General features: G+C 59.6%; 3 protein-coding genes and 1 long non-coding RNA gene across 4 annotated transcripts; 1 reads left to right on the top strand and 3 right to left on the bottom strand.

The window, feature by feature from the left end:
• Window positions 1-60: 60 nt before the first annotated feature.
• On the bottom strand, window positions 61-10777 carry LOC126355680 (collagen alpha-2(VI) chain-like). The gene is made up of 2 exons (XM_050006046.1): window positions 10391-10777; window positions 61-726 (listed from the first exon to the last, which is right to left on the bottom strand). Exons 1-2 carry the CDS (start codon window positions 10775-10777, stop codon window positions 61-63), a joined length of 1053 nt encoding a protein of 350 aa, XP_049862003.1.
• Window positions 10778-12536: 1759 nt separating this feature from the next.
• On the bottom strand, window positions 12537-14253 carry LOC126355679 (major centromere autoantigen B-like). The gene is made up of 4 exons (XM_050006045.1): window positions 14139-14253; window positions 13657-13778; window positions 13043-13208; window positions 12537-12691 (listed from the first exon to the last, which is right to left on the bottom strand). The coding sequence occupies exons 1-4, from the start codon at window positions 14251-14253 to the stop codon at window positions 12537-12539; spliced, it is 558 nt and encodes a 185-aa protein (XP_049862002.1).
• An 80-nt stretch (window positions 14254-14333) lies between these two features.
• On the top strand, window positions 14334-20440 carry LOC126355678 (uncharacterized). Its single transcript, XM_050006044.1, has 3 exons — window positions 14334-14390; window positions 16544-18396; window positions 20125-20440. The coding sequence occupies exons 1-3, from the start codon at window positions 14334-14336 to the stop codon at window positions 20438-20440; spliced, it is 2226 nt and encodes a 741-aa protein (XP_049862001.1).
• Window positions 20441-23535: 3095 nt separating this feature from the next.
• LOC126355243 (uncharacterized) lies at window positions 23536-23876 on the bottom strand. The gene is made up of 3 exons (XR_007565493.1): window positions 23859-23876; window positions 23667-23826; window positions 23536-23602 (listed from the first exon to the last, which is right to left on the bottom strand). It is a non-coding gene; the product is annotated as an uncharacterized LOC126355243 (long non-coding RNA).
• Window positions 23877-25114: the final 1238 nt, after the last annotated feature.

Genomic DNA, 25114 nt, shown 5'->3' with positions numbered 1-25114 from the left:
CTCTGGCCCTCTTCGCTCTCCGCCTCGTCCGCCTCCGGCCCTCTTCGCCCTCCGCCTCCCCTATTCGCTCTCCTCGTTCGCCTCTGGCCCTCTTCGCCCTCCGCCTCCGGCCCTCTTCGCCCTCCGCCTCCGGCCCTCTTCGCCCTCCGCCTCCGGCCCTCTTCGCCCTCCGCCTCCGGCCCTCTTCGCCCTCCGCCTCCGGCCCTCTTCGCCCTCCGCCTCCGGCCCTCTTCGCCCTCCGCCTCCGGCCCTCTTCGCCCTCCGCCTCCGGCCCTCTTCGCCCTCCGCCTCCGGCCCTCTTCGCCCTCCGCCTCCGGCCCTCTTCGCCCTCCGCCTCCGGCCCTCTTCGCCCTCCGCCTCCGGCCCTCTTCGCCCTCCGCCTCCGGCCCTCTTCGCCCTCCGCCTCCGGCCCTCTTCGCCCTCCGCCTCCGGCCCTCTTCGCCCTCCGCCTCCGGCCCTCTTCGCCCTCCGCCTCCGGCCCTCTGCGCCCTCCGCCTCCGGCCCTCTGCGCCCTCCGCCTCCGGCCCTCTGCGCCCTCCGCCTCCGGCCCTCTAGGCCCTCCGCCTCGGGTCCTCTTCGCCCTCCGCCTCCGGCCCTCTTCGCCTTCCGCCTCCGGCCCTCTTGGCCCTCCGCCTCCGGCCCTCTTGGCCTTCCGCCTCCGGCCCTCCGCTTCTGGCCCTCTTCGCCCTCCGCCTCTGGCCCTCTACGCCCTCCGCCTCCGGCCCTCTACGCCCTCCATCTCCTTCACCTCCGGCCCTCTACGCCCTCCATCTCCTTCACCTCCAGCCATCGTCGCTCTCCGCCTCGATCAGCTCCGGCCATCTCCGTCTCCTTCGCCTCCGGCCATCTTCGCTCTCCGCCTCGTTCGCCTCTGGCCCTCTTCGCTCTCCGCCTCGTCCGCCTCCGGCCCTCTTCGCCCTCCGCCTCCCCTATTCGCTCTCCTCGTTCGCCTCTGGCCCTCTTCGCCCTCCGCCTCCTCTATTCGCTCTCCGCCTCGTTCGCCTCCGGTCCTCTTTGCTGTCTGTCTCATTTGTCTTCGACCCTCTTCGCTCTCCTCCGCCTGTAGCCCTCGATCTCCTCCACACCTCGCACGCCTCCAGCCCTCTCTCTCCTATCTACCTGTTCCCATTGTCCACCTGATCCCATAGTCCTATAGCCCACATGCTCCCAACGTCCCCTTGGTGCCTGATTCACCCCTTATCCTATGTTACACTAGTCCCCCTGATCGTCTAGTCCCCCCAATCCTCTAGTCCCCCCAATCCTCTAGTCCCCCCAATCCTCTGGTCCCCCCAATCCTCTGGTCCCCCACAATCCTCTAGTCACCCCCGATACCCTAGTCCCCCCCTATCCCCTGGCCTCATCTTTCAGCTCCTCTCGATCCCCTATTCCTCTCGTTCTGCTCCCCTTGTTCCATTATACCCCTTGTTCCCCTACACCCCTCGTAGCAATACATCCCTCGCTCCTTACTCCCCTCGTAACCCTACACCCCTCGCTCCTTACTCCCCTCGTAGACCTACACCACTCGCCCCTTACTCCCCTCGTAGCCCTACACCCCTCGCTCCTTACTCCCCTCGTAGCCCTACACCCCTCGCTCCTTACTCCCCTCGTAGCCCTACACCCCTCGCTCCTTACTCCCCTCGTAGCCCTACACCCCTCGCTCCTTACTCCCCTCGTAGCCCTACACCCCTCACTCCTTACTCTCCTCGTAGCCCTACACCCCTCACTCCTTACTCCCCTCGTAGCCCTACACCCCTCACTCCTTACTCCCCTCGTAGCCCTACACCCCTCGCTCCTTACTCCCGTCGTAGCCCTACACCCCTCGCTCCTTACTCCCGTCGTAGCCCTACACCCCTCGCTCCTTACTCCCGTCGTAGCCCTACACCCCTCGCTCCTTACTCCCGTCGTAGCCCTACACCCCTCGCTCCTTACTCCCGTCGTAGCCCTACACCCCTCGCTCCTTACTCCCCTCGTAGCCCTACACCCCACGTTCCTTACTCCTCTCGTAGCCCTACACCCCTCGCTCCTTACTCCTCTCGTAGCCCTACACCCCTCGCTCCTTACTCCTCTCGTAGCCCTACACCCCTCGCTCCTTACTCCTCTCGTAGCCCTACACCCCTCGCTCCTTACTCCCGTCGTAGCCCTACACCCCTCGCTCCTTACTCCCGTCGTAGCCCTACACCCCTCGCTCCTTACTCCCGTCGTAGCCCTACACCCCTCGCTCCTTACTCCCATCGTAGCCCTACACCCCTCGCTCCTTACTCCCGTCGTAGCCCTACACCCCTCGCTCCTTACTCCCGTCGTAGCCCTACACCCCTCGCTCCTTACTCCCCTCGTAGCCCTACACCCCACGTTCCTTACTCCTCTCGTAGCCCTACACCCCTCGCTCCTTACTCCTCTCGTAGCCCTACACCCCTCGCTCCTTACTCCTCTCGTAGCCCTACACCCCTCGCTCCTTACTCCTCTCGTAGCCCTACACCCCTCGCTCCTTACTCCTCTCGTAGCCCTACACCCCTCACTCCTTACTCTCCTCGTAGCCCTACACCCCTCGCTCCTTACTCCCGTCGTAGCCCTACACCCCTCGCTCCTTACTCCCGTCGTAGCCCTACACCCCTCGCTCCTTACTCCCGTCGTAGCCCTACACCCCTCGCTCCTTACTCCCGTCGTAGCCCTACACCCCTCGCTCCTTACTCCCGTCGTAGCCCTACACCCCTCGCTCCTTACTCCCGTCGTAGCCCTACACCCCTCGCTCCTTACTCCCGTCGTAGCCCTACACCCCTCGCTCCTTACTCCCGTCGTAGCCCTACACCCCTCGCTCCTTACTCCCGTCGTAGCCCTACACCCCTCGCTCCTTACTCCCGTCGTAGCCCTACACCCCTCGCTCCTTACTCCCGTCGTAGCCCTACACCCCTCGCTCCTTACTCCCCTCGTAGCCCTACACCCCACGTTCCTTACTCCTCTCGTAGCCCTACACCCCTCGCTCCTTACTCCTCTCGTAGCCCTACACCCCTCGCTCCTTACTCCTCTTGTAGCCCTACACGCCACGCACCTTACTCCCCTCGTAGCCCTACACCCCTCGCTCCTTACTCCTCTTGTAGCCCTACACCCCTCGCTCCTTACTCCTCTTGTAGCCCTACACCCCTCGCTCCTCACTCCTCTCGTAGCCCTACAACCCTCGCTCCTTACTCCACTCGTAGCCCTACATCCCACGCTCCTTACTCCACTCCTAGCCCTACATCCCTCGCTCCTTACTCCCCTCGTAGCCCTACACCCCTCGCTCCTTACTCCCCTCGTAGCCCTACAACCCTCGGTCCTTACTCCCCTCGTAGCCCTACACCCCTCGCTCCTTACTCCCCTCGTAGCCCTACACCCCTCGCTCCTTACTCCCCTCGTAGCCCTACACCCCTCGCTCCTTACTCCCCTCGTAGCCCTACACCCCTCGCTCCTTACTCCCCTCGTAGCCCTACACCCCTCGCTCCTTACTCCCCTCGTAGCCCTACACCCCACGCACCTTACTCCCCTCGTAGCCCTACACCCCTCGCTCCTTACTCCTCTTGTAGCCCTACACCCCTCGCTCCTTACTCCTCTTGTAGCCCTACACCCCTCGCTCCTCACTCCTCTCGTAGCCCTACACCCCTCGCTCCTCACTCCTCTCGTAGCCCTACACCCCTCGCTCCTCACTCCTCTCGTAGCCCTACCCCCCTCGCTCCTTACTCCTCTCGTAGCCCTACACCCCTCGCTCCTTACTCCTCTTGTAGCCCTACACCCCTCGCTCCTTACCCCTCTCGTAGCCCTACAACACTCGCTCCTTACTCCCCTCGTAGCCCTACAACACTCGCCCCTTACTCCCCTCGTAGCCCTACACCCCTCACCCCTTACTCCCCTCGTAGCCCTACACCCCTCACCCCTTACTCCCCTCGTAGCCCTACACCCCTCACCCCTTACTCCCCTCGTAGCCCTACACCCCTCACCCCTTACTCCCCTCGTAGCCCTACACCCCTCACCCCTTACTCCCCTCGTAGCCCTACACCCCTCGCCCCTTACTCCCCTCGTAGCCCTACACCCCTCGCCCCTTACTCCCCTCGTAGCCCTACACCCCTCGCCCCTTACTCCCCTCGTAGCCCTACACCCCTCGCCCCTTACTCCCCTCATTCTGCTACCCTAATCGCTCCCCTGCTGACATCGTTCCCCTGCTGGCATCGTTCCCCTTTGGCATCGTTCCCCTGCTCGCATCGTTCTCCTGCTCGCATCGTTCCCCTGCTCGCATCGTTCCCCTGCTCGCATCGTTCCCCTGTTAGCATCGTTCCCCTGCTCGCATCGTTCCACTGCTCCCATCGTTAACCCTGCTCGCATCGTTCCCCTACTCGTCTCTTACCCCTACTCACATCGTTCCCCTCCTCGCCTCTTACACCTACTCACATTGTTCCCCTCCTCGCCTCTTACAACTACTCGCATCATTCCCCTCCTCGCCTCTTACCCCTACGCCCTTCGTTCCCCTGCTCGTGTCTTTCCCCTACACCCTTCGATCCCGTACTCGTCTCTTTCTCCTACAGCCTTCGTTCCCCTACTTGTCTCTTTCCCCTACAGCCTTCGTTCCCCTACTTGTCTCTTTCCCCTACACTCTTCGTTCCCCTACTTGTCTCTTTCCCCTACACTCTTCGTTCCCCTACTTGTCTCTTTCCCCTACACTCTTCGTTCCCCTACTTGTCTCTTTCCCCTACACTCTTCGTTCCCCTACTTGTCTCTTTCCCCTACACTCTTCGTTCCCCTACTTGTCTCTTTCCCCTACACTCTTCGTTCCCCTACACTCTTCGTTCCCCTACTCGTCTCTTTCCCCTACACTCTTCGTTCCCCTACTCGTCTCTTTCCCCTACACTCTTCGTTCCCCTACTCGTCTCTTTCCCCTACACTCTTCGTTCCCCTACTCGTCTCTTTCCCCTACACTCTTCGTTCCCCTACTCGTCTCTTCCCCTACACTCTTCGTTCCCCTACTCGTCTCTTTCCCCCGCACCCTTCGTTCCCCTACTCGTCTCTTTCCCCCGCACCCTTCGTTCCCCTACTCGTCTCTTTCCCCCGCACCCTTCGTTCCCCTACTCGTCTCTTTCCCCCGCACCCTTCGTTCCCCTACTCGTCTCTTTCCCCCGCACCCTTCGTTCCCCTACTCGTCTCTTTCCCCCGCACCCTTCGTTCCCCTACTCGTCTCTTTCCCCCGCACCCTTCGTTCCCCTACTCGTCTCTTTCCCCCGCACCCTTCGTTCCCCTACTCGTCTCTTTCCCCCACCACCCTTCGTTCCCCTACTCGTCTCCTGCCCCCACCACCCTTCGTTCCCCTACTCGTCTCCTGCCCCCACCACCCTTAGTTCCCCTACTCGTCTATTTCCCCCACCACCCTTAGTTCCCCTACTCGTCTATTTCCCCCACCACCCTTAGTTCCCCTACTCGTCTCTTTCCCCCACCACCCTTAGTTCCCCTACTCGTCTCTTTCCCCCACCACCCTTCGTTCCCCAACTCGTCTCTTTCCCCCACCACCCTTCGTTCCCCTACTCGTCTCTTTCTCCCACCACCCTTCGTTCCCCTACTCGTCTCTTTCCCCCACCACCCTTCGTTCCCCTACTTGTCTCTTTCCCCCACCACCCTTCGTTCCCCTACTCGTCTCTTTCCCCCACCACCCTTCGTTCCATTACTCGTCTCTTTCCCCCACCACCCGTCGTTCCATTACTCGTCTCTTTCCCCCACCACCCTTCGTTCCCCTACTCGTCTCTTTCCTCCACCACCCTTCGTTCGCCCACTCGCCTCTTCGTTCCCCTACTCGCCTCTTCGTTCCCCTACTCGCCTATTCTTTCCCCTACTCGCCTCTTCGTTCCCCTACTCGCCTCTTCGTTCTCCTACTCGCCTCTTCGTTCCCCTACTCGCCTCTTCGTTCCCCTACTCGCCTCTTCGTTCCCCTACTCGTCCCTCTCCCCTACTCGTCCCTCTCCCCTACTCGTCCCTCTCCCCTACTCGTCACTCTCCCCTACTCGTCACTCTCCCCTACTCGTCACTCTCCCCTACTCGTCACTCTCCCCTACTCGTCACTCTCCCCTACTCGTCACTCTCCCCTACCCATCTCTTTTTCCTACGCCCTTCTATCCCCTACCCATCTCTTTTTCCTACGCCCTTCTATCCCCTACCCATCTCTTTTTCCTACGCCCTTCTATCCCCTACCCATCTCTTTTTCCTACGCCCTTCTATCCCCTACCCCACTCCTTCCCTACGCCCTTCGCCCACTACCCCACTCCTTCCCTACGCCCTTCATTCCACTTCCCCACTCCTTCCCTACGCCCTTCATTCCACTTCCCCACTCCTTCCCTACGCCCTTCGTTCCCCTACCCCACTCCTTCCCTATGCCCTTCGTTCCCCTACCCCACTCCTTCCCTACGCCCTTCGTTCCCCTACCCCACTCCTTCCCTACGCCCTTCGTTCCCCTACCCCACTCCTTCCCTACGCCCTTCGTTCCCCTACCCCACTCCTTCCCTACGCCCTTCGTTCCCCTACCCCACTCCTTCCCTACGCCCTTCGTTCCCCTACCCCACTCCTTCCCTACGCCCTTCGTTCCCCTACCCCACTCCTTCCCTACGCCCTTCGTTCCCCTACCCCACTCCTTCCCTACGCCCTTCGTTTCCCAACACCCTTCGTTCCCCTGACCCACTCCTTCCCTATGCCCTTCGTTCCCCTGACCCACTCCTTCCCTATGCCCTTCGTTCCCCTGACCCACTCCTTCCCTACGCCCTTCGGTCCCCTGACCCACTCCTTCCCTACGCCCTTCGGTCCCCTGACCCACTCCTTCCCTACGCCCTTCGTTCCACTGACCCACTCCTTCCCTACGCCCTTCGTTCCCCTACCCCACTCCTTCCCTACGCCCTTCGTTCCCCTACCCCACTCCTTCCCTACGCCCTTCGTTCCCCTACCCCACTCCTTCCCTACGCCCTTCGTTCCCCTACCCCACTCCTTCCCTACGCCCTTCGTTCCCCTACCCCACTCCTTCCCTACGCCCTTCGTTCCCCAAACCCCACTCCTTCCCTACGCCCTTCGTTCCCCAAACCCCACTCCTTCCCTACGCCCTTCGTTCCCCAACCCCACTCCTTCCCTACGCCCTTCGTTCCCCTACCCCACTCCTTCCCTACGCCCTTCGTTCCCCTACCCCACTCCTTCCCTACGCCATTCGTTCCCCTACCCCACTCCTTCCCTACGCCCTTCGTTCCCCTACCCCACTCCTTCCCTACGCCCTTCGTTCCCCTACCCCACTCCTTCCCTACGCCCTTCGTTCCCCTACCCCACTCCTTCCCTACGTCCTTCGTTCCCCTACCCCACTCCTTCCCTACGCCCTTCGTTCCCCTACCCCACTCCTTCCCTACGCCCTTTGTTCCCCTACCCCACTCCTTCCCTACGCCCTTTGTTCCCCTACCCCACTCCTTCCCTACACCCTTTGTTCCCCTACCCCACTCCTTCCCTACGCCCTTTGTTCCCCTACCCCACTCCTTCCCTACGCCCTTCGTTTCCCTACCCCCTTCGTTCCCCTGACCCACTCCTTCCCTACGCCCTTCGTTACCCTGACCCTCTCCTTCCCTACGCCCTTCGTTCCCCTACTCGACTCCTTCCCTACGCCCTTCGTTCCCCTACTCGACTCCTTCCTTACGCCCTTCGTTCCCCTACGCCCTTTGTTCCCCTGACCCACTCCTTCCCTACGCCCTTCGGTCCCCTGACCCACTCCTTTCCTACGCCCTTCGGTCCCCTGACCCACTCCTTCGCTGCGCCCTTCGGTCCCCTGACCCACTCCTTCGCTGCGCCCTTCGTTCCACTGACCCACTCCTTCCCTACGCCCTTCGTTCCACTGACCCACTCCTTCCCTACGCCCTTCGTTCCACTGACCCACTCCTTCCCTACGCCCTTCGTTCCCCTACCCCACTCCTTCCCTACGCCCTTCGTTCCCCTACCCCACTCCTTCCCTACGCCCTTCGTTCCCCTACCCCACTCCTTCCCTACGCCCTTCGTTCCCCTACCCCACTCCTTCCCTACGCCCTTCGTTCCCCTACCCCACTCCTTCCCTACGCCCTTCGTTCCCCTACCCCACTCCTTCCCTACGCCCTTCGTTCCCCTACCCCACTCCTTCCCTACGCCCTTCGTTCCCCTACCCCACTCCTTCCCTACGCCCTTCGTTCCCCTACCCCACTCCTTCCCTACGCCCTTCGTTTCCCAACACCCTTCGTTCCCCTGACCCACTCCTTCCCTATGCCCTTCGGTCCCCTGACCCACTCCTTCCCTACGCCCTTCGTTCCACTGACCCACTCCTTCCCTACGCCCTTCGTTCCCCTACCCCACTCCTTCCCTACGCCCTTCGTTCCCCTACCCCACTCCTTCCCTAAGCCCGTCGTTCCCCTACCCCACTCCTTCCCTAAGCCCGTCGTTCCCCTACCCCACTCCTTCCCTACGCCCTTCGTTCCCCAACACCCTTCGTTCCCCTGACCCACTCCTTCCCTAGGCCCTTCGTTCCCCTGACCCACTCCTTCCCTACGCCCTTCGGTCCCCTGACCCACTCCTTCGCTGCGCCCTTCGTTCCACTGACCCACTCCTTCCCTACGCCCTTCGTTCCACTGACCCACTCCTTCCCTACGCCCTTCGTTCCCCTACCCCACTCCTTCCCTACGCCCTTCGTTCCCCTACCCCACTCCTTCCCTACGCCCTTCGTTCCCCTACCCCACTCCTTCCCTACGCCCTTCGTTCCCCTACCCCACTCCTTCCCTACGCCCTTCGTTCCCCAACACCCTTCGTTCCCCTGACCCACTCCTTCCCTATTCCCTTTGTTCCCCTGACCCACTCCCTCCTTATGCCCTTCGGTCCCCTGACCCACTCCTTCCCTACGCCCTTCGTTCCACTGACCCACTCCTTCCCTACGCCCGTCGTTCCCCTACCCCACTCCTTCCTTACGCCCTTCGTTCCCCTACCCCACTCCTTCCCTACGCCCTTCGTTCCCCTACCCCACTCCTTCCCTACGCCCTTCATTCCTTTACCCCACTCCTTCCCTACGCCCTTCGTTCAATTTCCCCACTCTTTCCCTACGCCCTTCGTTCAATTACCCCACTCTTTCCCTACGCCCTGCGTTCCCCTACTCGTCTCCTTCCCTACGCCCTTCATTTTCCTACTCGACTCCATCCCTACGCCCTTTGTTTCCCTACTCCACTCCTTCCCTACGCCCTTCCTTCCCCTACTCCACTCGTTCCCTACTACACTATTCCCCTATGCCTGTCACCCCCTACTCCCATTTTCCTTTATGACACTTGTTCCCTCTTGTCCCCATTACCCTATTCCCCTCGTTACCCTAGACACTTTTCCTCCTACTCTTCTCGTTAACCTAACCCCTGTTCCCCTTGTCCACTGTTTATGTAGCCATGAGTTACCCTAATCCCTTCGTCCTCCTTGTCCCCTCATTCCCCTATTCCCCTTTGTCCCCTCGTCCCCTTTGTCCCCTCGTCCCCTTTGTCCCCTCGTCCCCTTTGTCCCCCCGTCACCTTTGTCCCCCCGACACCTTTGTCCCCCCGACACCTTTGTCCCCCCGTCACCTTTGTCCCCCCGTCCCCCCGTCCCCTTTGTCCCCCCGTCCCCTTTGTCCCTCCGTCCCCTTTGTCCCCCCGTCCCCTTTGTCCCTCCGTCCCCTTTGTCCCCCCGTCCCCTTTGTCCCCCCGCCCCCTTTGTCCCCCCGTCCCCTTTGTCCCCCCGTCCCCTTTGTCCCCCCGTCCCCTTTGTCCCCCCGTCCCCTTTGTCCCCCGTCCCCTTTGTCCCCCGTCCCCTTTGTCCCCCCGGTCACCTTTGTCCCCTCGTCCCCTTTGTCCCCTCGTCCCTTTGTCCCCTCGTCCCTTTGTCCCCTCGTCCCTTTTTCCCCTCGTCCCTTTGTCCCCTCGTCCCTTTGTCCTCTCGTCCCTTTGTCCCCTCGTCCCTTTGTCCCCTCGTCCCTTTGTCCCCTCGTCCCCTTTGTCCCCTCGTCCCCTTTGTCCCCTCGTCCCCTTTGTCCCCTCGTCCCCTTTGTCCCCTCGTCCCCTTTGTCCCCTCGTCCCCTTTGTCCCCTCGTCCCCTTTGTCCCCTCGTCCCCTTTGTCCCCTCGTCCCCTTTGTCCCCTCGTCCCCTTTGTCCCCTCGTCCCCTTTGTCCCCTCGTCCCCTTTGTCTCCCGGTCACCTTTGTCCTCTCGTCCCCTTTGTCTCCCGGTCACTTTGTCCTCTCGTTCCCTTTGTCTCCCGGTCACTTTGTCCTCTCGTCCCCTTTGTCTCCCGGTCCCCTTTGTCCCCTCGTCCCCTTCGTCCCCTTTGTCCCCTCGTCCCCTTTTTCCCCTCGTCCCCTTTGTCACCTTTGTCTCCCGGTCACCTTTGTCCCCTCGTCCCCCTTTGCCCCCTCGTCACCCTTTGCCCCCTCATCCCCCTTTGTCACCTCGTCCCCCTTTGTCCCCTCGTCCCCCTTTGTCACCTCGTCCCCCTTTGTCCCCTCGTCCCCCTTTGTCCCCTCGTCCCCCTTTGTCCCCTCGTCCCCCTTTGTCCCCTCGTCCCCCTTTGTCCCCTCGTCCCCCTTTGTCCCCTCGTCCCCCTTTGTCCCCTCGTCCCCCTTTGTCCCCTCGTCCCCCTTTGTCCCCTCGTCCCCCTTTGTCCCCTCGTCCCCCTTTGTCACCTCGTCCCCCTTTGTCCCCTTGTCCCCTTTGTCCCCTCCGTCCACTCGTCCCCTCTGTACCCCGTCCTCTCCGTCCGCTTTCCCCCTCATCCCCTTTCCCCTTTGTCACCTCGTCCCCTTTCCCCTTCGTCCCCTTTCCCCTTCGTCACCTCGTCCCCTTTCCCCTTCGTCCCCTTTCCCCTTTGTCCCCTTTCCCCTTCGTCCCCTTTCTCCTTCGTCCCCTTTCTCCTTCGTCCCCTTTCTCCTTCGTCCCCTTTCTCCTTCGTCCCCTTTCCCCTTCGTCCCCTTTCCCCTTCGTCCCCTTTCCCCTTAGTCCCTGTTTCCCCTTCGTCCCCGTTTCCCCTTAGTCCCCGTTTCCCCTTCGTCCCTGTTTCCCCTTCGTCCCTGTTTCCCCTTCGTCCCTGTTTCCCCTTCGTCCCCTTTCCCCTTCGTCCCCTTTCCCCTTCGTCCCCTTTCCCCTTCGTCCCCTTTCCCCTTCGTCCCCTTTCCCCTTCGTCCCCTTTCCCCTTCGTCCCCTTTCCCCTTCGTCCCCTTTCCCCTTCGTCCCCTTTCCCCTTCGTCCCCTTTCCCCTTCGTCCCCTTTGCCCTTCGTCCCCTTTCCCCTTCGTCCCCTTTCCACTTCGTCCCCTTTCCACTTCGTCCCCTTTCCCCTTCGTCCCCTTTCCCCTTCGTCCCCTTTCCCCTTCGTCCCCTTTCCCCTTCGTCCCCTTTCCCCTTCGTCCCCTTTCCCCTTCGTCCCCTTTCCCCTTCGTCCCCTTTCCCCTTCGTCCCCTTTCCCCTTCGTCCCCTTTCTCGTTCGTCCCCTTTCTCGTTCGTCCCCTTTCTCGTTCGTCCCCTTTCTCGTTCGTCCCCTTTCTCGTTCGTCCCCTTTCTCGTTCGTCCCCTTTCTCGTTCGTCCCCTTTCTCGTTCGTCCCCTTTCTCGTTCGTCCCCTTTCTCGTTCGTCCCCTTTCCCCTTTGTCCCCTTTCCCCTTCGTCCCCTTTCCCCTTTGTCCCCTTTCCCCTTTGTCCCCTTTCCCCTTTGTCCCCTTGTTCCCTTTGTCCCTTTGTTCCCTTTGCCCCCTCGTTCCGTTTCCCCTTTGTCCTCTCGTACCCTTTCCCCTTTGTCCCCTTTCCCCTTTGTCCCCTTTCCCCTTTGTCCCCTTTCCCCTTTGTCCCCTTTCCCCTTTGTCCCCTTTCCCCTTCGTCCCCTTTCCCCTTTGTCCCCTTGTTCCCTTTCCCCTTTGCCCCCTCGTTCCGTTTCCCCTTTGTCCTCTCGTACCCTTTCCCCTTTGTCCCCTTTCCCCCACGTTCCCTTTCCCCTTTGTCCCCTTTCCCCCACGTTCCCTTTCCCCTTTGTCTCCTTTCCCCCACGTTCCCTTTCCCCTTCGTCCCCTCGTTCCCTTTCTTTTTTGTCCCCTTTCCCCTTTGTCCCCTTTCCCCTTTGTCCCCTTTCCCCTTTGTCCCCTTTTCCCTTTGTCCCCTTTCCCCTTTCCCCTTTGTCCCCTTTCCCCTTTGTCCCCTCCTCCTCGCCCCTGTTACTCACCCCTCCTCCTCCTCGTTGCCCCTGTTACTCACCCCTCCTCCTCCTCCTCCTCGTTGCCCCGTTACTCCATCCTCCTCCTCCTCCTCCTCCTCCTCCTCCTCCTCCTCCTCCTCGTTGCCCCTGTTACTCCATCCTCCTCCTCCTCGTTGCCCCTGTTACTCCATCCTCCTCCTCCTCCTCGTTGCCCCTGTTACTCCATCCTCCTCCTCCTCCTCCTCGTTGCCCCTGTTACTCTCTCCTCCTCCTCCTCCTCGTTGCCCCTGTTACTCTCTCCTCCTCCTCCTCCTCCTCCTCCTCCTCCTCCTCCTCCTCCTCGTTGCCCCTGTTACTCTCTCCTCCTCCTCCTCCTCGCCCCTGTTACTCTCTCCTCCTCCTCCTCCTCCTCCTCCTCCTCCTCCTCCTCTTCGTTGCCCCTGTTACTCACTCTCTCCTCCTCCTCCTCCTCGTTGCCCCTGTTACTCCCTCCTCCTTCACCTCCTCCTCCTCGTTCCCCGTGTTACTCTGTCCTCCTCCACCTCCTCCTCGTTGCCCCTGTTACTCCCTCCTCCTCCCCGTTGCCCCTGTTACTCCCTCCTCCCCGTTGCCTCTGTTACTCCATCCTCCTCCTCCTCCTCCTCATTGCCTCTGTTACTCCATCCTCCTCCTCCTCCTCCTCCTCCTCCTCCTCCTCCTCCTCGTTGCCCCTGTTACTCCATCCTCCTCCTCCTCCTCCTCCTCCTCCTCATTGCTCCTGTTACTCCGGCCTCCTCCTCATTCTCCTCGTTGCTCCTGTTACTTCGTCCTCCTCCTCCTCCTCCTCCTCGTTGCCCTGTTACTCCCTCCTCCTCCTACTCCTTGTTGCCCCTGTTACTCCCTCCTCCTCCTCCTCCTCATTGCTCGTTGCTCCCTCCTCCTCCTCCTCCTCCTCCTCGTTGCCCGTTACTCCCTCCTCCTCCTCCTCCTCCTCGTCGCCCCTGTTACTCCCTCCTCCTCCTCCTGCTCCTCCTCCTCCTCGCCCCTGTTACTCACCCCTCCTCCTCCTCCTCCTCGTCGCCCCTGTTACTCCCTCCTCCTCTTCCTGCTCCTCCTCCTCCTCCTCGCCCCTGTTACTCACCCCTCCTCCTCCTCGTTGCCCCTGTTACTCACCCCTCCTCCTCCTCCTCCTCGTTGCCCCGTTACTCCATCCTCCTCCTCCTCCTCCTCCTCCTCCTCCTCGTTGCCCCTGTTACTCCATCCTCCTCCTCCTCGTTGCCCCTGTTACTCCATCCTCCTCCTCCTCCTCGTTGCCCCTGTTACTCCATCCTCCTCCTCCTCCTCCTCGTTGCCCCTGTTACTCTCTCCTCCTCCTCCTCCTCGTTGCCCCTGTTACTCTCTCCTCCTCCTCCTCCTCCTCCTCCTCCTCCTCCTCCTCCTCGTTGCCCCTGTTACTCTCTCCTCCTCCTCCTCCTCCTCCTCGCCCCTGTTACTCTCTCCTCCTCCTCCTCCTCCTCCTCCTCCTCCTCCTCCTCCTCTTCGTTGCCCCTGTTACTCACTCTCTCCTCCTCCTCCTCCTCGTTGCCCCTGTTACTCCCTCCTCCTTCACCTCCTCCTCCTCGTTCCCCGTGTTACTCTGTCCTCCTCCACCTCCTCCTCGTTGCCCCTGTTACTCCCTCCTCCTCCCCGTTGCCCCTGTTACTCCCTCCTCCCCGTTGCCTCTGTTACTCCATCCTCCTCCTCCTCCTCCTCATTGCCTCTGTTACTCCATCCTCCTCCTCCTCCTCCTCCTCCTCCTCCTCCTCCTCGTTGCCCCTGTTACTCCATCCTCCTCCTCCTCCTCCTCCTCCTCCTCCTCGTTGCTCCTGTTACTCCGGCCTCCTCCTCATTCTCCTCGTTGCTCCTGTTACTTCGTCCTCCTCCTCCTCCTCCTCCTCCTCCTCCTCGTTGCCCTGTTACTCCCTCCTCCTCCTACTCCTTGTTGCCCCTGTTACTCCCTCCTCCTCCTCCTCCTCATTGCTCGTTGCTCCCTCCTCCTCCTCCTCCTCCTCCTCGTTGCCCCTGATACTCCCAAAATATACTGAATTCATCCCTTTTCTTTCTCTCTGTCCTGAAAAATCTTTTTTGTGGATGTAAGTTGCAATGTTGCATCTGTAGATATTCTCCTGTCATGTATGTACACATCATCATCATCATCATCATCATCTGGCTAACGTTCAACATCACTGTTTGTACTCATTGTGAAAGTACGTTCTGTAGACTTGCACCCTTTTTGCGATTCTTGTAAAAATTCTCTTTTGTTTGTTGCTGTTTTATTTCTTTAGACGGTACATCATTTCTGTCAGATGTAAAGCGTAAATATATTTTATCATAGATTACCACGTTTTCTAAAAATACCATGTTTCTACTTGAAATAATTTAGTATGTAATAAGATCAGTCAAATAGTACTCTTTGGGACTTAGTCGATGAACATGAGATTTCTGGACTTGGAAGTGCCATATTTGGCAGTTTTACATTAGGAATTAGTCATAACTTAACAGCCAAAAATTCCTATATGTGATAAATCAGATTTCTTGCCAGACCATACCTCCAAAGAAGTCTTTCCATGAATCAATTTCCCGGATGGTCTATTAATTATCTAAGCCGCTTTTGTTACCTCTGTCCAGAGTAGATTACATACAGCTCCTAATAACATACACTTCGCTTTTTCCACTAGTGTTCTGTTCATGTGGTCTACGAGCTCATTCTGCTGAGGAAACTATGGAGTTTTCGTCCATTGCTGAATACTATTATAGTTGAATAAATTTTTTAAAATGTTTGTTGCAGTACTCCTTACCGTTGTCTGAGCGAATGATCTTTGTTTTCTTTTCTAGTTTTTTTCCCTGTTCTGTTTTTGTGAGTCTTGAAAGCTCCCAAAACAGAGAGTTTTCTTTTAGGAAAAACACACACACACACACACACACACACACACACACACACACACACACACTTGTGGGACGACCATCTGTGATAGTAATGAAGTATATGTACCTCTTGGTGATACTGTTTTCATAGGACCATGTATGTTGGTGTGAATCAACTATGATGGTGATGAAACTCTTGAACCAGCAATACTGAATGGTAGTCTGGCTTTCTTCGCTTCAAGGCACATTGTGCATGTAACAGGTTCCTTACTACCAGCAGTAGAAAAACTTGCATCTTGGGTACAATCTGCTGCTTTATTTACATTATTAAAATTGAAATATCCCATATGCTGATGCCTGAGGGCAATGGAATTTAAATTATGTGGACAAGTTAAATTACTATTGATTTCTCTTAGTGTGTTCAAAAAATGAAAATAATTTATCATAGCCATTGAACACACAAACGATTCCTCCCTGTAGTATATATGGCAGCCATCATGCCTAAAATGCACATATCATCTGTGTTTCATTGTAGCACTAACTGACGAAGGATTAGCAACAACTTTCGAAAATATACTACAGCTGTTATCCGAATTCTTGTTTTCTTCACAATTCAGTATCAAATTAGCATTTCCAATATTATCTCCAGGAAGCAAGATCTTGCTGGCAGTGGTTACAGTAGGTGTTGGTTGGCTTTGTACTTCATACACCAGTCACATCAATTACTCATGTGCATTGAGGCCCTTGAATCCACATAACCGTATGTCCAGCTTCATTGAATGTGTAGAAGATGTAAAAGCTGTGATGGAAGCTTTATTGTCTCCTGATATACTTGTCTGTTTCTTTGTTATGTGGCACTGTCTGGCGGTGATGTATATGTTCAAATGAGGCACCTTAGGCCCTTATTGCCTTTTGTTGTGTGTTGCTTGTGCACATGTTTTCCTTGAACAAGCTTTTTTCCTGTGAGGTATGCTAAATTCTCCTGACCTGTCACGTCTTGTTTTCTTCTTATTTTATTCTAAAAACTTCATATTTTAAGATCTGTACTGATTTTTGTTCCTGAGATTTCACTCCTCATTATCATCAGTTTTATGTTTCAGGCAAACCTGTCAGCAGTATGATATTGTAGTGCTTGTGTTATTCTGATGATGATGCACTGCAGTGACCACATCTGTTACTAAACACACCAAATGATATCCCAGTTGCAAATAATGACTGCCGTCAGCTGTAGACATATGGTTGATGACATATGGAAATTTGGGTCTGCCTGTGAGTGCACGGATAGTCACATGGTAAGGCAACTGCTCGTAATAAATGGGAAATTAGGGTTCAAGTCCTGGTCTGGCACTAATTTTCATTTGTAGTCATTCCATTCTACAGCTGTTGGTAGTCATTATTTTCAATTGTTAGTTCAGCTGATCTGTCAACATTAGTTTTTTGATCAGCATCAACACTTTTCAAAGTATTGGTAATAAGATCCCTGAGTTACGCCATTCGTCTGGTAAACACGTGCCTGCCCCCACTCCGCCCCATCTGCCCCCACTCTGCCCCTGCCCCTGCCCCTGCCCCTGCCCCTGCCCCTGCCCTCACCCCCACCTCCACTCTACCCCATCTGCCGCCCCTGCCCCCACCCCCACTCTGCCCCATCTGCCGCACTTGCCCCCACCCCCACTCTGCCCCATCTGCCCCCACTCTGCCCCATCTGCCGCCCCTGCCCCCACCCCCACTCTGCCCCATCTGCCGCCCCTGCCCCCACCCCCACTCTGCCCCATCTGCCCCCACTCTGCCCCATCTGCCGCCCCTGCCCCCACCCCCACTCTGCCCCATCTGCCGCCCCTGCCCCCACCCCCACTCTGCCCCATCTGCCCCCACTCTGCCCCATCTGCCGCCCCTGCCCCCACCCCCACTCTGCCCCATCTGCCGCCCCTGCCCCCACCCCCACTCTGCCCCATCTGCCGCCCCTGCCCCCACCCCCACTCTGCCCCATCTGCCGCCCCTGCCCCCACCACCACTCTGCCCCATCTGCCGCCCCTGCCCCCACCCCCACTCTGCCCCATCTGCCGCCCCTTCCCCCACCCCCACTCTGCCCCATCTGCCGCCCCTGCCCCCACCCCCACTCTGCCCCATCTGCCGCCCCTGCCCCCACCCCCACTCTGCCCCATCTGCCGCCCCTGCCCCCACCCCCACTCTGCCCCATCTGCCACCCCTGCCCCCACCACCACTCTGCCCCATCTGCCGCCCCTGCCCCCACCCCCACTCTGCCCCATCTGCCGCCCCTGCCCCCACCCCCACTCTGCCCCATCTGCCGCCCCTGCCCCCACCCCCACTCTGCCCCATCTGCCGCCCCTGCCCCCACCCCCACTCTGCCCCATCTGCCGCCCCTGCCCCCACCCCCACTCTGCCCCATCTGCCGCCCCTGCCCCCATCCCCACTCTACCCCATCTGCCGCCCCTGCCCCCACCCCCACTCTGCCCCATCTACCACCCCTGCCCCCACCACCACTCTGCCCCATCTGCCGCCCCTGCCCCCACCCCCACTCTGCCCCATCTGCCGCCCCTGCCCCCACCCCCACTCTGCCCCATCTGCCGCCCCTGCCCCCACCCCCACTCTGCCCCATCTGCCGCCCCTGCCCCCACCCCCACTCTGCCCCATCTGCCGCCCCTGCCCCCACCCCCACTCTGCCCCATCTGCCACCCCTGCCCCCACCACCACTCTGCCCCATCTGCCGCCCCTGCCCCCACCCCCACTCTGCCCCATCTGCCGCCCCTGCCCCCACCCCCACTCTGCCCCATCTGCCGCCCCTGCCCCCACCCCCACTCTGCCCCATCTGCCGCCCCTGCCCCTACCCCCACTCTGCCCCATCTGCCTCCTCTGCCACCACCCCCACTCTGCCCCATCTGCCGAACACTGCCCCCAGTCTGCCCCATCTGCCGAACCCTGCCCCCACTCTGCCCCATCTGCCGCCCGTGCCCCCACTCTGCCCCATCTGCCGCCCCTGCCCCCACTCTGCCCCCACTCTGCCCCATCTGCCGAACACTGCCCCCACTCTGCCCCCACTCTGCCCCATCTGCCGAACCCTGCCCCCACTCTGCCCCATCTGCCGAACCCTGCCCCCACTCTGCCCCATCTGCCGAAACCTGCCCCCACTCTGCCCCATCTGCCGAAACCTGCCCCCACTCTGCCCCATCTGCCACACCAGCCCCCACTCTGCCCCATCTGCCGCACCAGCGCCCACTCTGCCCATCTCCCACTCCGCTCCTGCCCCATCTGCCGAACCCTGCCGGATCTGCCGAACCCTGCCCCATCTGCCGAACCCTGCCCCATCTGCCGTACCCTGCCCCATCTGCCGAACCCTGCCCCCACTCTGCCCCATCTGCCGAACCCTGCCCCCACTCTGCCCCATCTGCCGAACCCTGCCACCACTCTGCCCCATCTGCCGAACCCTGCCACCACTCTGCCCCATCTGCCGAACCCTGCCCCCACTCTGCCCCATCTGCCGTACCCTGCCCCATCTGCCGTACCCTGCCCCATCTGCCGTACCCTGCCCCATCTGCCGAACCCTGCCCCCACTCTGCCCCTTCTGCCGAACCCTGCCCCATCTTCCGTACCCTGCCCCCACTCTGCCCCTTCTGCCAAACCCTGCCCCATCTGCCGTACCCTGCCCCATCTGCCGTACCCTGCCCCATCTGCCGAACCCTGCCCCATCTGCCGAACCCTGCCCCATCTGCCGAACCCTGCCCCCACTCTGCCCCATCTGCCGAAACCTGCCCCCACTCTGCCCCATCTGCCGCACCAGCCCCCACTCTGCCCCATCTGCCGCACCAGCCCCCACTTTGCCCATCTGCCGCACAAGCCCCCACTCTGCCCATCTGCCGCACAAGCCCCCACTCTGCCCTTCTCCCACTCGGCTCCTGACCCTCGCTGCCACTCCCATCGAACACTCTCTCCCTTCCAACACACTCTCCCTTCCAACACACTCTCCCTTCCAACACACTCTCCGTTCCAACAGTCTCTCCCTTCCACTGCTCTCTCTCTTCCAACACACTCTCTCTTCCAACACTCTCTCCCTTCCACTGCTCTCTCCCTTCCACTGCTCTCTCCCTTCCACTGCTCTCTCCCTTCCAACACTCTCTCCCTTCCACTGCTCTCTCCCTTCCAACACTCTCTCCCTTCCACTGCTCTCCCCCTCCCACTACTCTCTCCCTCCCACTACTCTCTCCAATCCACTACTCTCTCCCTCCCACTACTCTCTCCCTCCCACTACTCTCTCCAACCCACTACTCTCTCCCTCCCACTACTCTCTCCAACCCACTACTTTCTCCCTTCCACTACTCGCTCCCCCCAACCACCACACTCTCCCCCCAACCACCACACTCCCCCCCCAACCACCACACTCTCCCCCAACCACCACTCTCTCCCCCCAACCACCACTCTCTCCCCCAACCACCACTCTCTCCCCCCAACCACCACTCCCCCCAACCAGCACTCCCCCAACCACCACTCTCCCCCCCAACCACCACTCTCCCCCCAACCACCACTCTCCCCCCCAACCACCACTCTCCCCCCAACCACCACTCTCCCCCCAACCACCACTCTCTCCCCCAACCACCACTCTCCCCCCCAACCACCACTCTCTCCCCCAACCACCACTCTCTCCCCCAACCACCACTCTCTCCCCCAACCACCACTCTCTCCCCCTTCCACCACTCTGTCACCGTGCACTACTCTCTCCCCCTTCCACCACTCTGTCACCCTGCACTATTCTCTCCACCTTCCACCACTCTGTCACCCTGCACCACACCCTCCCCCTTCCACCACTCTGTCACCCTGCACCACTCCCTTTCCACCTTCCACCACTCTGTCACCCTGCACCACTCCCTTTCCACCTTCCACCACTCTCTTTCCCATTCCACCACTCTCTTTCCCCTTCCACCACTCTCTTTCCTATTCCACCACTCTCTCCCCCTTAAACCACTCTTCCTTCCACCACTCTCGCCCCACTACCACTCTCCCTTCCACCACTCTCGCCCCACCACAGCTCTCTCGCCCCACCACAGCTCTCTCGCCCCACCACCGCACTCTCGCCCACCACCGCACTCTCGCCCCCACCACCCCTCTCTCGCCCCACCGCCGCTCTCTCGCCCCACCGCCGCTCTCTCGCCCCACCGCCGCTCTCTCGCCCCACCGCCGCTCTCTCGCCCCACCGCCGCTCTCTCACCCCACCGCCGCTCTCCTCGCCCCACCGCCGCTTTCTCGCCCCACCGCCGCTCTCTCGCCCCACCGCCGCTCTCTCGCCCCACCGCCGCTCTCTCGCCCTACTGCCACTCTTTCTTCCTTCCACCTCTCTCTCCCTTCCACCAGTCTGCACCCTAAGCAGTCCCCTTCTTCACCTTACCCCTCTCAACCATTCACCCTCTCCACTTTACTCTCTTGTCGTCCTTTATCTTTCTCCTTTCCCCCTTCGCATTACCCCCCTCCCCTTCTGCCATACCCCCTCCTCACCTTCCTTCCCCTTCTGCCATTTGCACCTTGAGTCCAGTACCATCACTGTCTTCTCCCTATACACCTGTCTCTTCCCTATCTTCCACTTTGTCCCTTCTGCCTTATGGCTTCACCCTAGCCCCCTCTCCAATCTCCCTTCCCCCTTATACCTATTTTATCCCCTCCACATGTAGCCTTATCCCTACTACTGCCCTCCACCTATTCTCTGCAGCCTCCTACTACTCCCTCCCACCTGATCTCCATTTTCCTACAACTACTTCCCTCCACCAGTTCTCCGTGTCACCTACTATAGCCCTCCACCAGTTCTCCGTGTCGTCCTACTATAGCCCTCCACCAGTTCTCCGTGTCGTCCTACTATACCACTCCACCCGTTCTCAGTGTCGTCCTACTATACCACTCCACCAGTTCTCAGTGTTGTCCTACTATACCGCTCACCAGTTCTCCGTGTCATGCTACTATACCGTTCCACCAGTTCTCCGTGTCGTGCTGCTACACCGCTCCACCAGTTCTCCGTGTCGTGCTGCTACAACCGCTCCACCAGTTCTCCGTGTCGTGCTGCTACACCGCTCCACCAGTTCTCTGTGACGTGCTGCTACACCGCTCCACCAGTTCTCCGTGTCGTGCTGCTACACCACTCCACCAGTTCTCCGTGTCGTGCTGCTACACCGCTCCACCAGTTCTCCGTGTCGTCCTACTACAACCCACCCCCAGTTCTCCGTATCGTCCTACTACACCCTTCCACCTGTTCTCCGTATCGTCCTACTACACCCCTCCACCTGTTCTGTGTATCGTCCCACTACACCCCTCCACCTGTTCTCTGTATCGTCCTACTACACCCCTCCACCTGTTCTCTGTATCGTCCTACTACACCCCTCCACCTGTTCTCTGTATCGTCCTACTACACCCCTCCACCTGTTCTCCATATCGTCCTACTACATCCCTCCACCTGTTCTCTGTATCCTCCTACTACATCCCTCCACCTGTTCTCTGTATCCTCCTACTACACTCCTCCACCTGTTCTCTGTATCCTCCTACTACACTCCTCCACCTGTTCTCTGTATCCTCCTACTACACTCCTCCACCTGTTCTCTGTATCCTCCTACTACACTCCTCCACCTGTTCTCTGTATCGTCCTACTACACCCCTCCACCTGTTCTCTGTATCCTCCTACCACCCCCTTAACCTGTTCTCTCTATCCACCTAATACTCCTCTCCAACTGTTCTGCTTATCCTGCTACTACTAGCTTCCACCTGTTCTGCTTATCCCCAATACTCCCCTCCACCTGTTCTGCTTATCCCCAATACTCCCCCTCCACCTGTTCTGCTTATCCCCAATACTCCCTCCACCTGCTACACACGCGAGACAGATTCCCCTCCACCTGCTCTGCTTATCCCCAATACTCCCCTCCACCTGTTCTGCTTATCCCCAATACTCCCCTCCACCTGTTCTGCTTATCCCCAATACTCCCCTCCACCTGTTCTGCTTATCCCCACTACTCCCCTCCACCTGTTCGCCTATCCCCACTACTCCCCTCCACCTGTCCGCTTATCCCCACTACTCCCCTCCACCTGTCCGCTTATCCCAACTACTCCAATCCAACTGTCCGCTTATCCCAACTATTCCAATCCAACTGTCCGCTTTGTACCCACTACTCCAATCCACATGTCCGCCTTGTCCCCACTGCTCCAATCCACCTTCCCGCCTTGTCCCCACTGCTCCAATCCACCTTCCCGCCTTGTCCCCACTACTCCAATCCACCTGTCCGCCTTGTCCACACTGCACCAATCCACCTGTCCGCCTTGTCCCAACTACTCCAATCCACCTGTCCGCCTTGTCCCCATTACTCGAATCCACCTGTCCGCCTTGTCCCCATTACTCGAATCCACCTGTCCGCCTTGTCCCCATTACTCGAATCCACCTGTCCGCCTTGTCCCCACTACTCCAATCCACCTGTCCGCCTTGTCCCCACTACTCCAATCCACCTGTCCGCCTTGTCCCCACTTCTCCAATCCTCCTGTCCGCCTTGTCCCCACTACTCCAGTCCTCCTGTCCGCCTTGTCCCCACTACTCCAATCCTCCTGTCCGCCTTGTCCCCACAACTCCAATCCACCTGTCCGCCATATCCCCACTACTCCTATCCACCTGTCCGCCTTGTCCCCACTACTCCAATCCTCCTGTCCGCCTTGTCCCCACTACTCCAAACCACCTGCCCGCCGTATCCCCACTACTCCAATCCACCGGCCCGCCTTGTCCCCACTACTCCAATCCACCTTTCCGCCTTGTCCCCGCTACTCCAATCCACCTTTCCGCCTTGTCCCTGCTACTCCAATCCATCTGTCCCCGCTACTCCAATCCACCTGTCCGCCCTACTCCAATCCACCTGTCTGCCCTGTCCCCGCTCTCCCCTCCATCTGTCCGCCATGTACCCACTACTCCTATCCACCTGTCCGCCTTGTCCCCACTACTCCAATCCTCCTGTCCGCCTTGTCCCCACTACTCCAATCCTCCTGTCCGCCTTGTCCCCACTACTCCAATCCTCCTGTCCGCCTTGTCCCCACTACTCCAATCCACCTGCCCGCCGTATCCCCACTACTCCAATCCACCTGCCCGCCGTATCCCCACTACTCCAATCCACCTGCCCGCCGTATCCCCACTACTCCAATCCACCGGCCCGCCTTGTCCCCACTACTCCAACCCACCTTTCCGCCTTGTCCCCGCTACTCCAATCCACCTTTCCGCCTTGTCCCTGCTACTCCAATCCATCTGTCCCCACTACTCCAATCCACCTGTCCGCCCTACTCCAATCCACCTGTCTGCCCTGTCCCCGCTCTCCCCTCCATCTGTCCGCCATGTCCCCGCTACTCCCGTCCACCTGTCCGCCATATCCCCGCTACTCCCCTCCACCTGTCCACCATATCCCCGCTACTCCCGTCCACCTGTCCGCCATATCCCCGCTACTCCCGTCCACCTGTCCGCCATATCCCCGCTACTCCCGTCCACCTGTCCGCCATATCCCCGCTACTCCCGTCCACCTGTCCGCCATATCCCCGCTACTCCCCTCCACCTGTCCACCATATCCCCGCTACTCCCGTCCACCTGTCCGCCATATCCCCGCTACTCCCGTCCACCTGTCCGCCATATCCCCGCTACTCCCGTCCACCTGTCCGCCATATCCCCGCTACTCCCGTCCACCTGTCCGCCATGTCATCGCTACTCCCCTCCACCTGTCCACCATATCCCCGCTACTCCCCTCTACCTGTCCACCATATCCCCGCTACTCCCCTCTACCTGTCCGCCATATCCCCGCTACTCCCCTCCACTGTCTGCCTTAACCCTACTATTGGCCTCCACCTGTCCGGCTTAACACCACTATTCCCCTCCACCTGTCCGCCTTATCCCCAGAACTCCGATCCCCTGCCCCACTGGTCCCACTACTCCTATCCCCTGCCCCACTTTTCCCACTACTCCGATCCCGTGCCCTACTTTTCCCACTACTCCGATACCCTGCCCCACGTTTCCTACTACTCCCTTCCACCTGTCTCCGTTTAACTACTACTCCCCTCCACCTGTACCCTTTTACCTCCTCCCACCACCCTGTCGCCTCTCCTACTACTCCCCCCACCATTCTCCCTTATCCCTACTGCTTTTCACCCCTACTCTTCTATTTACCCATTTCTCAACCCTTGTCTACATGTCCCTCCCTTTCTCCCTCCCAATCCCTTTCACATTCCAACTTTTAATCTCCCTCCCTCCCTTTATCCCATCGTCTCTCTATGCACCTATGTCCATTTCTCCTTCTCTCTTCCTTTCACCCTCCCACTTCCTTTCACTGTCTCTTTTAGTTTCACCTTCGCTCTCCCTTCCTCCCTCCTACCTTTCTCCCACTCCCTATCTCTCCCTCTCCTATTACATCCTCCTTTCTTTTTCTCTCCAGCCCCCCTGTCAGTCTCTCTTTCTCTCTCTCACCAGTCCCCCTCCTGTCTCTTTTTCTCTCTCTCCAGTCCCCCTCCTGTCTCTGTTTCTCTCCATCCAGCCCACTCTCTCTCTTTCCCCCTAGTCCTTCCCCCTCTCTCTCTTTCCACCTAGTCCCCCTCTCTCTCTTTCCCTCTAGTACCTCACTCTCTCTCTCTTCCCCCCTAGTACCTCACTCTCTCTCTCTTCCCCCCGTAGTACCCCACTCTCTTTCTCTTCTCCCCAGTCGCCACACTCTTTCCCATCGCCCTACCTCTCCCCTCCTCACCCTTCCACGCTTATACCCCACCCTCTTCCCTCCTCACCCTTCCACGCTTACACCCCTCCCTCTCCCCTCCTCACACTTCCACGCTCATTCCCCTCCCTCTCCCCTCCTAGCCCACGCTCATTCCCCTCCCTCTCCTCTCCACACTCATGCTCAATTCTCTCCCCTCGCCCTTCCGCGCTCATCCCCTCCCTCTCCCCTCGCCCATACGCGCTCATCCCCTCCCTCTCACCTCGCCCACACGCGCTCATCCCTTCCCTCTCCCCCCGCCCTACCGCGCTCAACCCCTCCCTCTCCCCTCGCCCTT

Source organism: Schistocerca gregaria, chromosome 3 (assembly GCF_023897955.1).
Source record: "Schistocerca gregaria isolate iqSchGreg1 chromosome 3, iqSchGreg1.2, whole genome shotgun sequence".
Classification (NCBI taxonomy): Eukaryota; Metazoa; Arthropoda; class Insecta; order Orthoptera; family Acrididae; genus Schistocerca; species Schistocerca gregaria.
This window is presented reverse-complemented; position numbering and strand designations above follow the sequence as displayed.

Excerpts from the sequence above, each read along its gene's own strand:
- LOC126355680 (XM_050006046.1), bottom strand. The coding sequence starts at position 10,777 with ATGAGGGGGAAAGCGGACGGAGAGGACGGGGTACAGAGGGGACGAGTG. Across the intron at positions 727-10,390 it reads AGGGGGACGAGGGGACAAAG|AGGGCCGGAGGCGGAGGGCG; the intron begins GTGACCGGGAGA and ends TGGAGGGCGTAG.
- LOC126355679 (XM_050006045.1), bottom strand. The coding sequence starts at position 14,253 with ATGAATTCAGTATATTTTGGGAGTATCAGGGGCAACGAGGAGGAGGAG. Across the intron at positions 13,779-14,138 it reads AGTAACAGGGGCAACAAGGA|GAGGAGGTGAAGGAGGAGGG; the intron begins GTAGGAGGAGGA and ends GGGAACGAGGAG. Across the intron at positions 13,209-13,656 it reads AGGAGGAGGAGGAGGAGAGA|GGGCGAGGAGGAGGAGGAGC; the intron begins GTAACAGGGGCG and ends GGTGAGTAACAG.
- LOC126355678 (XM_050006044.1), top strand. The coding sequence starts at position 14,334 with ATGTATGTACACATCATCATCATCATCATCATCATCTGGCTAACGTTC. Across the intron at positions 14,391-16,543 it reads GGCTAACGTTCAACATCACT|ATCCCTGAGTTACGCCATTC; the intron begins GTTTGTACTCAT and ends ATTGGTAATAAG. Across the intron at positions 18,397-20,124 it reads CGAACCCTGCCCCATCTGCC|CTCTCTCGCCCCACCACCGC; the intron begins GTACCCTGCCCC and ends GCCCCACCACAG.